The sequence below is a fragment of the Artemia sp. Qi Xiang Cuo genome, chromosome 17 (genome assembly GCF_049724085.1).
Source record: "Artemia sp. Qi Xiang Cuo chromosome 17, ASM4972408v1, whole genome shotgun sequence".
Lineage (NCBI taxonomy): Eukaryota > Metazoa > Arthropoda > Branchiopoda > Anostraca > Artemiidae > Artemia > Artemia sp. Qi Xiang Cuo.
The window spans coordinates 24,166,174-24,186,267 of record NC_142810.1 but is presented as its reverse complement, the minus strand read 5'-3'; the positions used below and the strand labels follow the sequence as shown (position 1 = coordinate 24,186,267).

Sequence of the window (20,094 nt, the reverse complement as noted above, 5' to 3'; positions counted from 1 at the left end):
CTGTAAAATAAATCAGTTGAAGTGACTTGCATTCAGAATGGGGTCTTTGAAGAAGACTTTTTGGTTCCTATTTGATATGTTCATAAAACTAATTTTCAGTTGCTAAAAACAACAGGATCTGTAAAATAAATCAGTTTAAGTGACTTGCATTCAGAATGGGGTCTTTGAAGAAGACTTTTTGGTTCCTATTTGATATGTTCATAAAACTAATTTTCAGTTGCTAAAAACAACAGCATCTGTAAAATAAATCAGTTGAAGTGACTTGCATTCAGAATGGGGTCTTTGAAGAAGACTTTTTGGCTCCTATTTGATATGTTCATAAAACTAATTTTCAGTTGCTAAAAACAACAGGATCTGTAAAATAAATCAGTTGAAGTGACTTGCATTCAGAATGGGGTCTTTGAAGAAGACTTTTTGGTTCTTATTTCATATGTTCAGACAAATAATTTTCAGTTACTAAAAAAAACTCAAATTTCTATATTTTGAGTTTTATTGTTTAATTTCTGGACTTAATATATTATTCCAATAATAACTATCATTACTATTAATTTTTTTTTTCATAGTAATTTATGAAAACAATGTTTAATTGTAACTACTAAATACGTTCCTAAATTTAAATATAGATTTTTGTATTTGATTTAAAACCCTCTGAATATTCTGAGTGAATGCTCATCCGCCTCGAATAGTCCTTCCAATATTTAAGACGAATCCTTTGTATACTAGGGCATATAGATATTTTGAAAGCATAATGCATTTTAAATTTTTGGACAAATTAGGGTTGTACACATTTAAAATCCCAAACTATATTTTTCTTGGATTTTTTACAGGTATCGTTTTTTTTAGTCGTCTATTTTTCGTATCTGATATTATTGCAGTATGTTTACTTAATGTTCTTGAGATGATAATAAGCCCTAAGGTATAGGAAATGTGTTGTATACATACTTTCTGACAAGGGACCAAATATAGACGAAACCATTATCCAAGTTGGGTGATTAGGGTCTCCTAAAAGGCATTGGGGAAAAGGCATTGAAATATATAAACTATTTAGGCTTGACTTATGAAAAAACCTTGTAATCCTGGCTTTAATGACCTAGACTGTAACTATGGCTGCTATGACTGTATTCCATTATAACTATGACTCTAATTTTAACTTCGGCTATAACTATATTTAACTGTAGCTAAAACCACATAATTTCACATTAAAAAGAGGATAACAGTCGTCTAGATACATATATAGTCCAATGTAACTTTAAATTTTCCAAAAAAAAAAAAATGTTAACCATTATGGAAATTCTATAATTGTTCTTAGAATTATGTCACTAAAAACCGCTTTTTAAGCACAATTCCTAGAAACTTCTAGAAATGTAAATTTCCATGTGTTTTTTTTTCATTCCCTTCACGTTTGTTTCTAACCAAGTCAAGATCTCTCTTTGCTACACGGGCAATTGATTTGGGCAATAAATTCCTTTGAGACAGGAAGTTTTCATCGTTCCAGCAAAAAAGGCTCTGGAACTAGGGTCTTAAAAGTTGGCTAGGAATCACGGCCTAGGAGACCAAGTTTCCTTTGGCTGGCATCTTGTTCTAATATTAGTTTGATGTGACGAAAAAACTTTATAGCTGCTTAGAATTCAAGGATTTTGCAAGATTGGTTGAGATTGCCAACAATCTTAGCATAGAAATTCATTTACGGAGAATGAATATTTTCACTGCGTATTTCGAAGTTATAAATTCTAAATATTATACAACTTTTACCAGAAAGATAATTTAAAATCCCGTTGGAAATTTTATCTGGTTCTATTTATTATAAAGCGAGATTCTTGGCTGTCCAAGATGAAAAGATATCTTTCTTGTTTTAAAAGATTTAAAATATTTACAACACCCCTTGGAATATTTAAACCCAGTTTTTTAATGTCTTTTGAAAGCTCAATAAAGGTTCTGAGATACATCACAATGTTTACTCAAAAAATTTGAAGGAGAAAATTTTGAAGTCTTCTCGTCGAAGCACTTTCGTGTTTTTAACCCACTCCCCAGGAAAACTCAGGAAAAACCAATCTTGTTTTAACAAATTGCTAACCATCATTTTGGTGGAACAATATATGAATAGACACATCTGTTTTTCCCCGAGCTTAATTCTAAAAAATAAGAACAGTTGTGGAATGGGTTTTGCATATGTATCCCAATCTGTGTTCTTCTTTCAAATTCCGTCAAAATTCTGTAAGAAGTTTCAAAATGCTAATTTCGAAAATTATTTAACTATATCAGTTTTGTAGAACATTAATGTCCTTTCTATCCTTCGATGTTACAAGCTCAAAGTTACAACTTGTTCTGGGAGACGCCTCTATATATTTAAGAAATTGGTTAATCAATTTACTCGGGGAACTATATTTAAACTTCAGTTTTTTGGGGTCTAGGGGGACTAAAAGGTACCTAGGCTGGGTTAGGTTACGTATTTATTATTTGCTATGCTTTACCCCCCCCCCCCTTAATATGCAAATATATAGCCCAAATTTGTTGCTGAACTATTATATTTTCATCCTATTTTGTTTTATTTCATTAGCGTTAACCAAACTTCACTTCGCGTGTGTGTTACAGATAATAGAACAGTACCTTTTTGACTTAATGAAACTCTCTTAAAACCCACCTTAATGCAACAGTATAAATCCTTCAAATATAGAAGTCCACAATTTCTGGAATATATGCTAAAATATGTATTGGCGCATTTTTAGAAAGTTTTTTTTTTAGAAAATATCTACTGCAATCTAGTAACGATAAAATGCTTAACTGCAATGCTACTACTATTGGCAACTCAGCCCAGAACAAATTCTCCCGTGACAAAATAGCAGTGTACGCATCCCCCTCCCCCTCTCTTCATTACTCTGTATAAACATGTATATTCAGAGAAAAAACCGCGTTAGTTGGAACAATGAGTATATGCTAGATTTCTGTAATTATTGTTATTATTGCAAACCAAAACTGCAGGTACTTAGGTAAATTTGAATTCTTTCTCCGATTTTTATTTTTTATGTTTACCCAATAGCATTTTCACATTAAAACTGGAGTTTATACATATTTTTCTCAGATTTGTTCTTTATGTTCTACTAGACATGCTACGTTGCCTTTATTTATGTATTTAGAAATTTAAAGCGATCGGTTTTATAATCGATGTAATAAAATGATCATATAGATCGTATTTTGTAAAGTGATCGAAATTTTATTCAGATAACATAAATTTTAAGATGATTGAATTTCATCAATTTTTGAATTATTAGAATACGAACCTGAGCCGAGATTACACTGGTGTGGTTCGTGAAAAATTGAAATGAAAAACTCAAGACAACACGGTTAGTTGAGTAATTCGTGCTGCAGTAACTACAACTGGTATGTCTTGTTTACGGTTAAAGAATGAAGGGAAATTTGTTATAAAGTCATATTTATGTGCGTTGCTCTTCAGGTATTAAGTTACATACACATAGAGTTTTAGTTAACCTTGATTAACTTACGAAGTGATTTTCCCTACTTGTTTAAAGCCTGAGACGGTCGTAATTGGACTTTTTAGCCTTGTTGTGGGACTAATAAGTTCCTTGACGTGATTATTAGATTTAATAAAATGCTAAAATACTACTAACAAATATGGTTTGACAATTGAGTCTTGTTAAGGTTATATTGCATTTAAATTTGATTTTAGCGCAGGCCTAGTGGGTAACTTTGTGCTAAGTTTCTCGAAAAATATTTAAATTCCTATTTATTGGGTTTGAATATTGAATAAACTGAATAATCTTCTTTTGGAAAAAAAAATCAATATGATCTTAAAATTGAACAAATTGGATTATCTTTTTTTTTGAAAAAAAATATGATATTACCCCAGATTTTATCTTAACTGGGCTTGTTATTTTTTTTACAAAAGGAAAACTCGCAGTGTAACTATAAACTGCAGTAAACATGAAATAACTGATTTAATTCAAGCATACAGAAAATTTAGGGCAAAAATTGCCCATCAGGTCTGGGCAGAAATCAAATTGGAATTAAGTAAAAACAAAAAATGCAACAGAAGCTGTTTCTGTAATTCAAGTATACAGAAAATTTAGGACAAAAGTTGCCCATCAGGTCCGGGCAGTAATCAAATTGAAATTAAGTAAAAACACAAAATGCATCAGGAGCTGTTTCTGTAATTTTTGAATTGTGAAAACATCTGAAAATGTAAAAAGGCTATAAATATCCATTAAACTTACAAGTGTTAACCCCATGAGGAATAATCTCCATCAACTTGGAAGAAGCGTTCTAACAACTACCGCCTGTGGTGATATGGGTTTTATGGGTGATGTTAATAATTTGGTTTCTGTAGTATGCCCGATATGTTATCTTGCTTTGATTTATTTTAAAAAGAAAGTGTTCTTTTTTGCAAGCTTGTTTGGGTGAAAGATTGTTATGTGACTATAATCTAGTTTAGCTAATTTTGGTATTTGTTTTCTAGATGCTATGTTTGCTTTAACTCCCTTTCTCTTTTCTGATATTTAAACCTGTTGTAATTTTAGCCCTTCTTAAAAAACATGCTGTTAGCATGCTCGTTTACTCTCGATAAAGTCAAATAACCGTTTGTCATTATTATGCAGGAAATTAAATAAGACAAGATTCCAAGACACCATGCGAAAGAGATGGGGTCTCTGGTTAAGATTTGTCTCGAAACTACATTTAAATTCGATCCAAGTTCGAGTCGAGTCCAGCCAACGTTGAACTAGGCTGAACAGCTGAACTGTCATGATTTGGTTCATGACTATAAAAGAATTCGAGTTCCGGTTTGATTTTATTCTAGCTAGCTGGAATTCGAGTACTATCTTTAAATTCGATCCAAGTTCGAGTCGAGTCCAGCCAACGTTGAACAAGGCTGAACAGCTGAACTGTCATGATTTGGTTCATGACTATAAAAGAATTCAAGTTCCGGTTTGATTTTATTCTAGCTAGCTGGAATTCGAGCACTATCTTTAGTATACCCTTGTGATCTTCCTTTCTCAAAAGTAATTTTATTTTAGGCAATATTTTGTCAGTCAACCATTTTCGGTTCATGTGTAATAAATTCAAAGCCAACTGTAATTGAAATTTAGGATCGGTTCTGATGATAGTCACGTCTATATATCCTTCCATCTAGCCCCAAAATTTGCACGTGTTTGTGTCGATTACTACGTCAAGCTTCCTTGAAGCTGCAAATCAATAATTAAGTTATTTTCTTTTACTGTCCAAGGCGTTAATTGGTTGGGAAAATATCTTCTTTTTCCCCCTGATTCTACGAAAAATTTCTTGGAAATAAATCACTGCATGAAGAAAAGAAATATGTTATGTCGTGGTAACATGTTATAACTTGGTAACGTGGTAACGTGTTTGCCACATGATTTTATCACTATTACCATTTCTTCATTATTTTTCTATACGTAAAATCATGTTTGTGCTTCAATAAAACATATTAGTTTTCAATACATCTTAATCTATTCAGTCTTATTTTGTTCAGTGATTGGAAATCAATATAGTTATTGAAAAGAAATGTTGCATGGAAAATTAGTTACAACTTTCAGCCAAGCAAGCATTTATTGAACTGTTTCAGTCTGGTCGGGCCATAATGCAAAACTCTTTAACTAGCTTGTATCCACCATCCCTTTTGTCTCTCTTTTAAAATTCATTTCTGTTGATATGTATTACAATTTGTGTTTTTCTTTTGCATGTAGGGTTTTGGTTTTGTAACCTTCGCCAATAGTTCAGATGCAGACAAAGCACGTGAGAAACTACACGGGACTGTGGTTGAGGGAAGAAAAATTGAGGTGTGCATGACTTAATTTTATCTTTTTGTTCTCTCTCTTCGCTCCTTCTTCTTCTTCTTTTAGATTTGGTAGTGTTGTTATAAAGTAAAAATATAAACGAGAAATTTTGCCTGTTGCTGCATGAGTTTTTCAGATCTCGGCTAATCACCTATCTCAGACCCTAATAGAGGTGGTCTTAGGAAGAGGGGCAAAGAGGGCACTTGCTCCTGGTGCAAAATTTCAAATAGATAATTGAACATTTATAATAATTTTGTGATTTTTAAATTTTATTTTCATTAAAATAAAGTACAGGGCACAGTTGTCAGGAAGTATAAGCAATTTGAATTCGAAATTTTCGTTTTTCCCATATCCTTTCCAATATACAGTAAGAAACGTCCGATTTAAATAAATGAGAATTTTTGTTCATAAATGAAAATTGTGTTAATAAAAGAATTTTTTTTTTAATTTGACCTAAAAAATTTTGGGATAAGGGAGGGGGGTGCTAGTCAAGATTTTGTCCCGGGCGCAAGAGAGGCCAGAACCGCCGCTTGACCCTATAAATGATATGTTTACACGGTTCTTTTATGATTAATTTTGTCTTTCACGAAGATCGTATTTTGGTGTTTGAGTATTAAAACCAAAAGACGTAACTTTATGGCGACACCCCCCCCCCCTTCATATTTGTTGCAAAAATTGCAAAGTTGTTATCTCAATAATTAGATAAAAACGGAGTCTTATATAACGAAGTGATGTTTCTAAGAATATTAGTTCTTTAAATATGATTTCTAAGGTATGTTTCATTTGCCATATTTCTGGTGACACCTTAGATTTTATTAGACATCATTGTGGGATGTTTTATTCAGGGTAAAATATCTGTTATTTTGCATATCTCTATGCTTCTGATTTTGTTTTCATTAAAATGTAATACAACTTACTTTTATGGGAATATTCTTGTCTTTGTGTAGTATTTTCTAATTTACCATCACAAATACACTACGACTAATTTTATTTTTAATTTTGGATTACTTGGGAATTGATTATGAAACTTGATTCATCTGTTGAGATAACCTACATAATATTTTGTTATTTATTTACATAATATTCCTTTTTATTGTTAATTCTATTGTAATGTTTTTTTTTGTTTTTTTTTTTTGTTTAAAACAGACTTTTGTTTAAAACAGAGAAACTCTTATGTTTTGAGCGCATTATTTTTTAAGTTTATTGGATATCTTAATTTCTAAAACTGTTCAAATTTTTAAAACTTCTATTTCTCTCCCAAAATTTTGAGAATGTTGCAACCCAGCCAAAGTCTTGTTTAATTTGAGTTTTTATTTTGGTTATAACACTGTGTACTTGGCATGCTAGAATGTTTAGCTTTGTCTCGATTTACTTTTTTGCATTTACCAGTTATTTTTAGTTAGCTTTTTTAGTTCTTATCTTTTGAGCCCGAAATTTTAATCGTATTTTACTCGCTGAGTAGTTGACAAGATATTAAACATGCTAGGTTGAATCAAAGCTGTTCTCATCTGTTTGATGCTAAAATTTTTACATCTGCTATACTGGAATCGTCTATACCTGGAAGTCTTTAAATTCAAAATTTAGGATTTAAGTTTAGTAATTTTAATCTTGTTTGTTCTGGAAAATTTTTTATGACATAAAAAGTCGTGTTCTAACGTGAAATGTATAATTGTTGTTCTTCAACATAGGAATGATATGATAGAGTTTGTTAACCTAGGAAGTCGTTAAAATTTAGATTTGAAATTTAGTAGCAGGAAGGGATGCACATTTTAAAATCATTTTTCTCTGAATATTTCTCGTTCAAGATTTAAGGATCTTTTTAATGTAATTGACTTACACGTGTTAATTGCGAAAACAAGTTTTGAGCAATCGCCGCAAAGACGGTGTTAACCTGATAATAGATAAAACTCAAGATCTTCTTTGATAAACGAAAACAGCCAGCGCCATCTAACGTTACCACAAAAACATCTTAATATTAATTATCTAAACTTCCGTAAAAGTACTAGTTGGCATTTTTATCTCTTTTTAAAAATTTCAAAATTGGACCGAAGATAAAAGTGTGACATTTGCCAAAAAGGCACAATAGGTGCCTTTGCGTTCAAAATAACTTGCCTTGCCATGTTTCTTCAAAATTCTGTACTTAAAAAAAGAAGAATCTGCCTACTTTTAGGAGGTTTGATCTAAATAAGCTTCGACTTCTTTGAAAAAAGAAAATTGAATTCCACTGAGTAGCGTTGTACAGTCAGCGGCGCTAGAAATTATTAATTGGTTTTAATTTAGAAAAACGAAAACTGTGCGTTTGCCTGTCTTATCATTTTTTCGTACTCTTTGAACTAAAAGAGGTGCTTCAAATCGAATTCTTATTAAACAGAACAGCTGACATGTTGTGGTTTGCTAGACATGAAATTGGCACTGTAGGATGTATAATGACATATGGCAAATCGAACCGGTACATCGTCCGGTTCGATTTGAAAACCGGTACACCGGTTTTTGTACCTGTCTTATCATTTTTCGAACCGGTAACATCAAAATCTTAGAAAATACACTTCGATTTGTAACGGCCAATATGTCGTAGTAAACTGATGCTTCAAGTACTATCCTTATATTCACCTGAAATATATATTTTATATTAATATATTAATTAATAAATAAAATTATATTTTATATTATTATATATATTATATTCCCGTTTGAAGTTTTCATTGTCTTGCTTCTTTGCTACTTTCTATCTGATTAAGACCCATTTTAGCTTTGTGAATGAATCCTCACCCTTGCTTACCCTATTAGGTTGGTTTTGACAACATTCAGCAGATGATCAACAACATGAATTAAGAAGCCTGTCAATTTATGACTTTTTCAAGGAGTAAATTTTGCGAGTTAGTTTATATTTATCGAGCGGAATAAATTAATTTTATTTAAATTGACTAAAATATTTGCATGAATAGAATGACGACTTAGTCATACAAAAGGTACTTTTCAGTTTTTAAGCATGCGGCACGTTTTCTTTAGCGACTAACCTTGCTGATTTTTTAGTTCGAGAGCATGTGTTTTGCCTATTTTGTATTGCATGTGTAGAAATTACTGTTTTCTGTTGTGTTGCTATTTATGTTGTGATGCCTCTGAAAGTATACAAATTTGTTTTTGACAACCTCAAGCCAAAAAAAAAAGAAAAAGACATTAAACATGTTCATGTATATCAATACAAAATTTCAGTGGGTACTTGTGGATAATGTTACCTATTGAATTATAATACTTCCATAAATCATCATCCAAGATACTAGCAATTTGTGGTACTACACTGTCTTAGCGCTAAAAATTTAAATACTAAAAAATTTAATTTGTTTTGTGTTACAGTTAATAATAGTCTTTTTCATAAAAAAAAAAGATTCTATCACCTATCTACTACTTTCTTTAAAATGTAAAATAAAATATTTCCTGGAAGGCGATTGTAGATGCTCTACAATATTAAAAGCTTATTCCCCCATATCTTAATTAGTAAGTAAGTAAGTAAGTTTATTCACCAATAAAAACAAATTTGAAATACAATACTCTTATTAGTATACTCTTATTAATACTTATACTCATATACTTTTATACTCTTATACTCTTATTAATACCGAGTATAATACCGAGTATAAGAGTAAATCTTATACTCTTATTAATACCGCTCGAAAGGCTCAATGGCCAGGGATATAAGGGGGATACAACAACAACGAAATCAATATAAGCAACAACTGAAAAAAAAACACAAAAAACTATGCGCTGACAAAAACAATAGATTTACCTAAGAAAATTAATTTTGGCTTATAAAACGATAATGTGACGCCAATAATTACGCCAATTTACGCCGATAATTACGCCAATTTAAGAAGCACTAGTTTATAAAAATTCGTCACTTACTTACTTACCACATTTGAAGTCCTCCAAATCTTGACTGAGAAATATTGAATGACCAAGGGTGTTCCTCTTAAAATAAAATTGTTACCGACAATTGTTCACTCCAAAGGCCATAGATAATATAGGGGTACAGATAATTTACAACATGAGTTGTATCCTATTAGCAATGAGTATGAAAAAAGAAAGCGAATATTTCAATATTAATCCAAATTTTACGATGGAGGATAGGCTCTAACCCCTTCTCCCTTTGAAAGGCAAAACATTGTACAAAAACGCCTATTTTCGCTAGTGCAGTGAGAATAAAAATGGCTAGAAAAAAAAACCGTTCCATACTTAAATCCTCCTAAAACATCCCCCCCCCTCTTCTCGAATTAAAATGCTCTGTACTCCCCTAGCAAAATATAAAGTTTTGTACAAGTCAATTGAGATGTTGCACGCATCTTGTAACCAATAAAACCTTTTTTAGCTATTATATTCGTAAACAAATCGATTGATTTTTTTTGCCTCTCTTTTTGCTGATTGGTTTGCGGATTTAATGGTAATTAAAAGTAAGTGGGCTTAAACTACCATATAAATAGAGTAAAACACATATAAACAAAGACACGCAAAATGTTTGAATAAATACGCTTTAGCTAAATTCGCTTTTGTAGCCGTAATCGAGCATGGCTTTTCTGTTTAAATGTATACCCTATATTTCTTGCCATAATTAAATTCTTAATATATTTTCGAGGCATCTTTCAATGCAATTTATAAGAAAAAATTAACATTTATTTTTCCTTTAATATTAGGTAAATAATGCAACAGCCCGTGTACAATCGAAAAAACCTGCCGCAGCCGTTCCAAATGGTAAGTATCCTTCTTTATGATTAGCTCAACTATATTAGTGTAGCTGAAGAATATAAAGTTTTATTAGTAATTTAATTTATTAGAATAGTTATTTAACAGTTACTCGGGCCATTTTTTTTTTATAACTGCACCTTTAAACTAATTCAAGCGTATTCTTAAATTGTTAACAATGAAAATTATTTTGTGTTACCAGAAAATTATTTTGTGTTAACAGTGAAAATTATTTGTGTATTATTTGGATAGATATTTCCATAAATCAAAATTTGTAATTGATTAATACGGATCTGTAGGAAGAAAAGGAAGTGTATAAAAAATAGAAAATAATGAATGTTAATGATATCTGTGTGTTGGTGATAGCAAAAAAGAGAAGCAAAAATGAGCATCTTATTTTGTGTAGATTTTTACTAGAATATTTCATTTAGGGTTCTAGAGTTATGTCTTATATCCATAAATGTCTTCTCAAAAAGTAAATTTTGTGAAAAGACAGTTGCCTTTGTGAGCTGAGGGCAATTATGCTGGTTAATTTCTAACAGCTTAAGATATAAGATTTATGTATAAAACATAAATAATCAATCGAAGAAAAATAAATTCTCTTCTAACTTTTCAGAATAAAAAATAGGAATTTTCCTTACAAGCTTTTTGTAATTCCTGATGATCGAGGCGAAGTAGGACTATCCAAACGAATCCGCTGAACTTATCCTTCAACTTGTCCACGCCAAATTCTTAACATATTACAATTTCTATCTAGCTTTCTTTTTAAAGATTATATAGTGGAAATTACTGGATTTGGTTGCCCAAAATATTCAGTGCTTTATGATATTGTTAAAGAATCAAGCTTCCGTTTTAAATATATTTATTTTTTTCTTTTATACATGAACAGCAAATGAGAGCTTGTATTTATTTAAAACATTAAACAAATGCAATCCCAGGCTGATTTTCGAATTGATGGTGTCATGACCAGGTTTGCCCCAGCGTGTAAAACCCAATTTATTTTGTCTCGAGAGTCGCAATCAAAATAAGTCGAAAGAGTCAGAAGATGTTTTGATCTTCCTCTCTCGCTCGGTGTTTTTTTTTACCTGAATTCACTGTTTTTGCGCCTATTGCGAATAAAAAGAAAATGTGTGAAACTTTCAGGGCCGTATCCAGGATTTTTTTTTCGGAAGGGTTTTACTAAAAAAAATTCTGGGGGAGGTTTTACACAGAGAAACCTCGAAAAACACATACAAAATTTGTTTATGTCCATTTTCGTAACGTTTTTACGAGTCAGACAAATATTTGGGGGGGGGGGGGAAAAACCTCCTAACCTCCCCTGGGGATACGGTCTTGGAAACTTTAATATTTAAACCAAGTTTTTTCTCATTTCATAGCAGCATTATTTTTTAGCATAATAATTAGATCGTTCTGAACCAGTTCACCATGACCATTAACAATTACTGCTAAGAATCTGGCATTAAATTTGCTCTGTGGGGTGCTTAAATTCAACAATTTATTCTCAAACTGTGTAGGCTACTATTATTTATAGAATTTCTTAATTTTATTTGGATAAAATTTAAATCAAATCTTAGTTGCAGGTTCCAATATTATTGAGAAAGCTATCCTCTCTTCAGACTGAAACTTTTCAGTCCTCAAATATAAGTCATTGCTGCGTCCCTTACACGGCCTTCAAACTAATACTAGTTTTCTTACGATTCTAAGTCAATACTATTAAATCAAATGACAGGAACCCTAAGTGTCTCTAAGAGTCACTGGGAAAGTTCGATGGGCCGTCACAGCTGATCAAACTTATGCTTTATTGTCTATCTATAAAACGTGTGGGAGATGTGTTTAGCGCAGTCAATATAAATGGGAATTAATGTCTGGAGCATTGATTTCTCAAGTGTGTAAATTGTAAATACTTCATCTTTTTTTTTCGAAATGAAAAACCCTGTATTAAAGGAAAAAAAGAGGATAATTCCAGTCAAAGAATTAAAAGAAGAGATTTATGCAAATATTTCGGTAAATGATAAAATAGGTAAATGGTAACCAGGTAAAACTGGTAAATGAGTATATTATATATTAGAGAAAGTATTGATCGAAAAGCGATTACTTACCTCATGCTTGTCGGCTGTATTTATTTAGTTTATTTAAATTTATTATTTTTAAATTTTAACTTTATTTAAATTTGTTTAATTTAAGAGGCAAAATAAACCTGTTTTCCTCTTGATTTTCATTCTCGAAAAGAATAAATCAAAGTTAAGTTTTGGAAAGTTATGGTAGGAATTCGAGTTAACCTCTTTTGATTTTGGACAGTCGAGGATTCAATTATTAGATTAAAAATAAAAAAACTAATCAATTAGATAACTAAAAACTGTTTAGGTCAGTGAAAAAACACGATGTTCGATAAATAGGTTGCACGGTGATCGAATTATACCGAATTGCATGTTTTTAGCATTGTAGACAGTTGCTTTATGACTTCGATGGCTTTCAAAATGTAGCAAGAGAACATGAACATCTCGAGGAGAATAGCATTACATTTGGTGTATCAGTGTACCTTAATTGAGTAAATAATTTAGGTAAAAGAATGCACAAAAAGTATTTGTAATACACTTCAACCATATATTAATCAATTGGAATAAATAATGAAATAAAAATGATTAATTTACTAACTAATCAGTACTTTATTTTATGACCCCTTTTGACAGATGAATAGCTTCAATCCATTCTTGTGAGTTTCAAGCGCGTACTCTGGAAGAAAGGAGGTGGCTTCGGTAGGGGCGTCCCGAGACTCATTTCATTGGGGGAGGGACGATCTTTGTAAATTTTACCGAATCACTACCTGATTTATGTCAAATTTTCTACAGAAATCAAGAATTTTGCTAAATTTTGGGCAATTTTGCAAAATTTCTGCCGAAATTTTCGCCGTCGGCGAAAATTTCACCAGATGCAAAAAACATTGGAGGAGCGGTGCGCCCCTCCCCGCTCCCTCGGGAGGCCCCTGGGCCTCTGGGCTGCACCCCTAACATCCCGTGATCTTTACGGTTTTATCTATATTTTTAAAGATAATTCTCTTATATTTATATTTTTTCGATTCAGTTCCCTCTGCACCCCAAAATAAGCTCCTACGTACGCGCGTGAAGCGTACTACTCTCTGGGATAGGTTTATCCAACGTGTAGTCTACGATTTCATGTTGTATTCTGATTTGTCAGAGTTCGTAGGAAACTCCTTTCCCCAAAGGCTAATGCTTGGACATAATCTTTCCTACTTTTAACCAAATTATGCATATGTTTAATGCCCTATATAACGGGATTGTAAAAGGGTTATAGGCAAGGTCGTATCCTGGGGGTTGGGGGTATTGACACCCCCCCCCCCCAAAAAAAAGAAAAAAAATATTGTTCGACTCGTGAAAACGTAAAAAAAGGATATAAAATTTTTAATGCGTTTTTAAAGTTTTTTTTGTAAGTGTTTCCCCACCCCCTACGAAAAAATACCCCCCGGGCAGAAATTATGAATACGGCCTTGGTTATGTGGTCTTTAAAAGATAAGCATGCCCTATACGATTATCCCTCGTCCTTAAGAGTCTTGAGTAACTTCTATATTGTATTTTCTTGTGGCTAATACTATTTTTGATATCCGTGTCGGCCAGGGCTGAAAAAAATGTTTTCTTCTTTAAGAACCTACAACCTCATTGTACAATTGTTTTATGTTCCTTTCTTTTTTTCGCTTTCCCAGTTCTATTAACTCGGACTGGCGGCCTACCTACAGCGCTCGGTGAGATAATTTGTCCCACGTTTAATGTTTTGCCTTTTTATTGGTTGTTATCTGTTTGCTATTGCATACACTTAGGTGCGTACGCCTGTAATTTAAAAAAATGCCACGATTTCTTGCAGAATAAAAACTGATTTTTACTGTTAAAACTGCTAGTTATCATTGGAGATAGCAAAATTGAAAATAAAAGTGCTTAAAATTCAAAGTTCTGGAAAACTTAGAATTAAGAAAAAAAAACCAGAAACTTTTCTTTTCTTTTTTTGTGGTTTCAGGATTTTGCTGCTCTTAGGAACAAAAAATAGTAAAAGACATTCATTCTTTAAGAAATTTCAAATTCAGTAAATTTTATTATGATGAGGAAAAGAAGAATGAATAGAAAATGAAGAAAGACAGCGTACGCATCTTCTTTTTCCTAGACACTTTTATGGCCTAACTATATGCTAATTTTATCTTTCAGCTTTTTTCTGTCGCCTTACATTTCTTAACAATAATTCCTATATCAAGTTCGTGTTTTTGTTTATGTTTTTCCTTGATTCTATAATGCAGATACTAATACATATATACATACTAATACATATACTAATACATATAAAACAGATACTAATCCTTAAGATACTGCAGATATAAAATGCTGATCCATTTAAAATAAATTCATATTTATTTTTATCCTTATCCACTTAAATGTCAGCTATCTGACCATTTACGCTAAAGTGTAAGAATAAACAATTTCGCTCGGGTTAACTATGGTTCTTGCTCTTGCATTGGCTATGTTCTGCGCTTGTGCGTTTTCTTCAAGTGTCTCGTGAATTTCTTTTGGTCCCGTTTTTCCTCTTGTCGTTTGAACAGTGTTTCCACTTCTACGGATTTTTTCGCATATCTACGGAATTTGATGTCTGTCTATGGACAAAAGAACGCAGTTACGGAATCTACGGAATGCCTAGGAAAAAACTGGAATCATATTGAAACGTCATATTCACTCTTTCCTTATAATATTTACCCCAAATCACCAGAGAATTCTGCTACAAATCTTATTTTTTGGTTCGATATCAACGGGTCGTCATAGCAAAATTTTGATACAGTCTCATCTGCGACTTTTTCCGTCTGTGGTATTGGATATTGGTACTTTTTGTTATAAGAGTTTTGGACAAAACCCTTAGAAAAAAGAAAAGTTCGTAAAACCTCACCAGCAGGCGAAAGAGAAAAAGATTCAAATCCTGGCAAAATTCCAATCTTTTAACTCTGAACGATACGGACGGTAAAAGCTGTTGGGTTTTTGCGGTCATGCACTTGGATCATAAGGCTTTTTTGCACCTAATGTTTTACAGAAAATTCTACTGTATCCGAAGCGCCATCCACGGATTTTCTACGGATTACTTCCGATGTTTAACATATTATAAAAAGGAACTAGTGGAAAACCTGTGTTTGACAACGAAATTGGCTCATTTTGCCTTTTCTTTTTACCCTGAATTGGATGGATTGTCTTGGCTCACTCCAGGCATAGCCTGATGAGTAGTTACGTTAATTGATGGATTGAAGTTGCTGATGGGAAGTAAATCAGTCAACTGCCGTAAACGATTGATGAAATAGATGAAAATGTAGCATTGTGCTTCGTTTGTACGTTCCACAAAACGGTTGGAGCTTTGTAATTTATTCTCCATTAGTATTCCAATCTTTGTATCCATCTGATAACTTCTTGGTTTAATAAAACTTAGTTAACTTTTTAAAATGAGCAACGTAGACGTGTGAGTAATTCACTTACCCAGTCAATTCACTTCATGCAACCAGAATTGAAGAAAAACTGACAAAGAATGGAAATGGCTGACTTTGTGATGAATTATTTAATTATCTTAATTATCTAATTATCTAATTATCTAAAATAATTATATAATTATCTTGCGAAAGGAGCTAACAACTAATTTTTTTGCGTCGGATCTTGCGTGTTTTTATAAATTATTGTAAAGGCCAAAACTAGAATAGGGTTTTGACATATTTAGCTTCAGAAAATTTTTTTTTTATCATTCAACTGCCACGATTTTGTTTTATTTGAGTATAAGTTCTTATTATTAAGGTGATTCGTTATTTAAATGAAACGCTATATCACTAATGCTTTGGAACTTTAACGTTAAACCTTAACAAAAATAAATCATTAAATTAACCGACCTGGTTATATTTAGGAAATTTTACCCCGACACTAAAAGCTCCCAGTCGCGTAATGTGTAAACACGGTGTAAACTATCAATTGACACACAATCTGTCATGGAAATGTTGCATGAAATTTTATGCATATTTGCATGCTCATTTCTTATTTAAGCCTGCCTTCTGCTTCGCATTTATCGGTGTGACATCATTTTACTCAAAAGTTCTGTTTTATCTTCTTTTAAAATAATATATTGTTTTCAAAAAATTTTCTTCTGTTTCTGCAGAAGCTGCCTTCTGCTTCGCATTTATTGGTGTAATATCATTTTACTCAAAAGGTCTGTTTTATCTTCTTTTAAAATAATATATTGTTTTCAAAAAATTTTCTTCTGTTTCTGCAGAAGCTGCCTTCTGCTTCGCCTTTATTGGTGTGACTTCATTTTACTCAAAAGGTCTGTTTTATCTTCTTTTAAAATAATATATTGTTTTCAAAAAGTTTTCTTCTGCTTCGCATTTATTGGTGTAATATCATTTTACTCAAAAGGTCTGTTTTATCTTCTTTTAAAATAATATATTGTTTTCAAAAAATTTTCTTCTGTTTCTGCAGAAGCTGCCTTCTGCTTCGCCTTTATTGGTGTGACTTCATTTTACTCAAAAGGTCTGTTTTATCTTCTTTTAAAATAATATATTGTTTTCAAAAAGTTTTCTTCTGTTTCTGCAGAAGCTACCTTCTGCTTCGCCTTTATTGGTGTGACATCATTTTACTCTGAAGGTCTGTTTTTTGAAAACATATTATTTTAAAAGAAGATATTCTTTTAAAATAATATAATGTTTTCAAAAAATTTTCTTCTGTTTCTGCAGAAGCTACCTTCTGCTTCGCATTTATTGGTGTTGCATCGTTTTGTTCAAAGTGTGTATTTAATCTCTCTTTTAAAAAATGTTTTCCAATCTAGTTATATTTGTGCCTTAGAATAAAGACTTGACTTGACTTGACTTTTATTTTGAACTAATAATACATCATACTTAACTGGCACTTACAACACATTTTTTGAATAACATTATCAACAAACGTAGAGATGGTAAGAACGTATGACGTTTTATTAAGCCACTATTGTGACTTGAGCAGCGTCACACAATCTTTTATCATAAACCAAAACTCATTCCCTCTTTCTACTCTTTTCATACCATTCAATACAAATTAACTCAATTTAACATTTTTTTAACATTTTCATTTACAACTTAATTACAATTTAACATTAAAAAAAAAAAAAAAAAAAAAAAAAAAAAAAAAAAAAAATTCCCACCCAACAAAAACTTTTTTAATCTAATTTTAAACTGAAACTGGTTTTCTGACTCCCTAATGCTCTCCGGGAAACCATTCCACAAATTAACTGCATAATTTCTAATTGCAAAACTAGATCGACTCGTACTCCTTACTTCTGAGACTAAGCTTCCACGACCTCTAGTCCTATGATGATGATAATCACTTTTGTCAAAAGTCTTTTTGTATTTTTAAGGTGCTTTCACATAATACATGTATGGTATCTATTCTAAGGGTACGAACAAGCGTCACTTTTCTCCGATTAGCTTTTGCAATGAGGCTTTTTTACTATATTCTTGTAGTATAACATTGAATTAATATTGATAATATCGTTTTCTATAAATTACCTTAGTGCAAAAAATTTGCCCTACAACTTAAAGGAAAAAAGTGTAGTCGAATTTATACACTATTGGCAATGGAGAATCTCAATTGAAGGTTCAAAAAATGTTTTTTAGAAGTATGATTTCTTAAAAATTTGTGGTTTAGCTCACTGGAAATGGATAGTACGACTATTTGGGAAAAGTATATTCTTCAGGAAACGAAAAATGAATTTAATTGAAAATAAATTTTGTTAAACTTACAATACTAGTATGTATGTACAGTAACAAGCTACTATCTTCTAAATTGAAATATTCTGGGACATACCTACACAGCGTTCAATAAGCTGATTGCAATTGATTTCTCTAAGTTGTGGCTTTCAATAGCCAATTGCAATTACAGAATTACATTCAAAAGCACTTATTGAAACCTGTTGCCATTGATTACTGTACTTGCTTATTGTGCTTCAAACCTTCAAATAAGCTTCAATTCCTTCTTTTACACTTTAAAAGTCCTTCTAATATTTACTATTATTAACTATTTAACTATTAATAAGTGGTTATTAATATGTGGTTAGTTTCAAAGGCTATGTGGGCTTCAAAGTTGTTTTTTTTATTTATTATAATTATTTCTATATAAGAACCTACCTTCATGTTTGAACCGTGTTAAATAGAGCACAATAATTACGCTTACTCAATATGTTATTGTAATTAACTATAATTAATTTCAGTAAGTTCAGTTGAACCACTGTATATATAATAGGCAGTATGATCTTTCCACATCTCACCCATTATAAAAACCCGGACCGAGGTGCGAGTGCTCCAGAGAACGTAGAAACATAAGCGAGATTAGATCTTTTCACGGGAAGACAAATCAGATTTCTCTTGAAAGCGAAACTTGGCTTCAACCTTGGAACACTAAATTTTAAAGAAATTAATTTTAAATTGATTTATTCGAATACATATATGAAAATCGGTAATTAGTAGTGCAATGTTATTATTAGATGTTTTTAGGAATTAAAAGTATGTTTCGAAGTCTCAAGTTGGTTTCAAAGGCATTTTGAGAAAGTTTCTGCCAAAATACGCGTTCCAGGGTAATTGGACCGCTGATGGCAGATCAAATGAGAGGAGCTGTTTGTACGCGCTAATGCAAGAAGAAGTGGGAAGAGCTGTTTATTCGCACCAAGAATGAAGAGGCAGAAATTATCTGCGGTAAACTTACTGCTAATTATATATACAGTGAGTTGAACGCAGGGTTAGAGAGAGCACTTCCCAATGACTCCGCAGTCGTGGGCGGCTCCGATAATCGAGTTCCTCCTATGGAAGCCCTATGCATGTAGTACAGCTGAACCTATACTTCCTGTAGCAACCAATCAATTCCCTTTATTGGGGTAGTGCTGCTGTCCCATTCTAAAAGCAAAATTGCTTTACTGCATATTGATTTATTCTGTGATTAAATTGCTTTTGTTTCACTTCTTTATTGTGCTTTTGTGATTAATGTTTCTGCGAATATCAGGCGAAAACTATTATTGATAACTTATCTATAGATTTTGTTAAAGTCCTGGAAATTTAAAGTCAGTATAAAAAAAAATTGTATGCTAACAGTGGTCTGTGTAGCGCAGGTACTGATCTTCTAATTCTCCGCCTTCACCAAGGAGTGCAACGAATGGTTGGAGGCAAATCAACCGACACTTCCCGAGTTTCTCCCCCATATTTCTTCGAGAACCCATTTGTAGCTGGGTTGACTCTTGGCTGAGCTTATAGATACTTAATACTGACGAAGTTAAAATCTAACCAAATACGTGACTGAAAAAAAAATTGAACTTTGTTTAATAGATTCGTCGTTCAAAAAAGATTTATGTGAAGTAACTTCTTTAATTATCTGTTCAAGAACGATACAAGATTTGATAGAGATGATAACTGTACTTTTTTGGGGGGGGGTGTAAAGGTGTAAAAACAATGGACATTTGTTGTTTGAGTCTTGACTCAGTTTTGTGATTCATCATTGATAATGATAATAGTGTATGA

The 20,094-nt window shown here is 32.0% G+C and overlaps 1 protein-coding gene across 4 annotated transcripts in view; it reads left to right on the top strand.

Moving 5' to 3' along the window:
* The window catches only part of Rbfox1 (RNA-binding Fox protein 1), a 299,703-nt gene that overhangs the window by 261,468 nt on the left and 18,141 nt on the right, over positions 1-20,094 (top strand). For all 4 annotated transcript variants that reach the window (XM_089103487.1, XM_089103488.1, XM_089103489.1 and 1 more), the window contains 3 exons: positions 5,715-5,807; positions 10,490-10,547; positions 14,257-14,295. In XM_089103487.1, the coding sequence (XP_088959613.1) occupies positions 5,715-5,807; positions 10,490-10,547; positions 14,257-14,295 (190 nt within the window). The remainder of the gene's footprint in view (positions 1-5,714; positions 5,808-10,489; positions 10,548-14,256; positions 14,296-20,094) is intronic.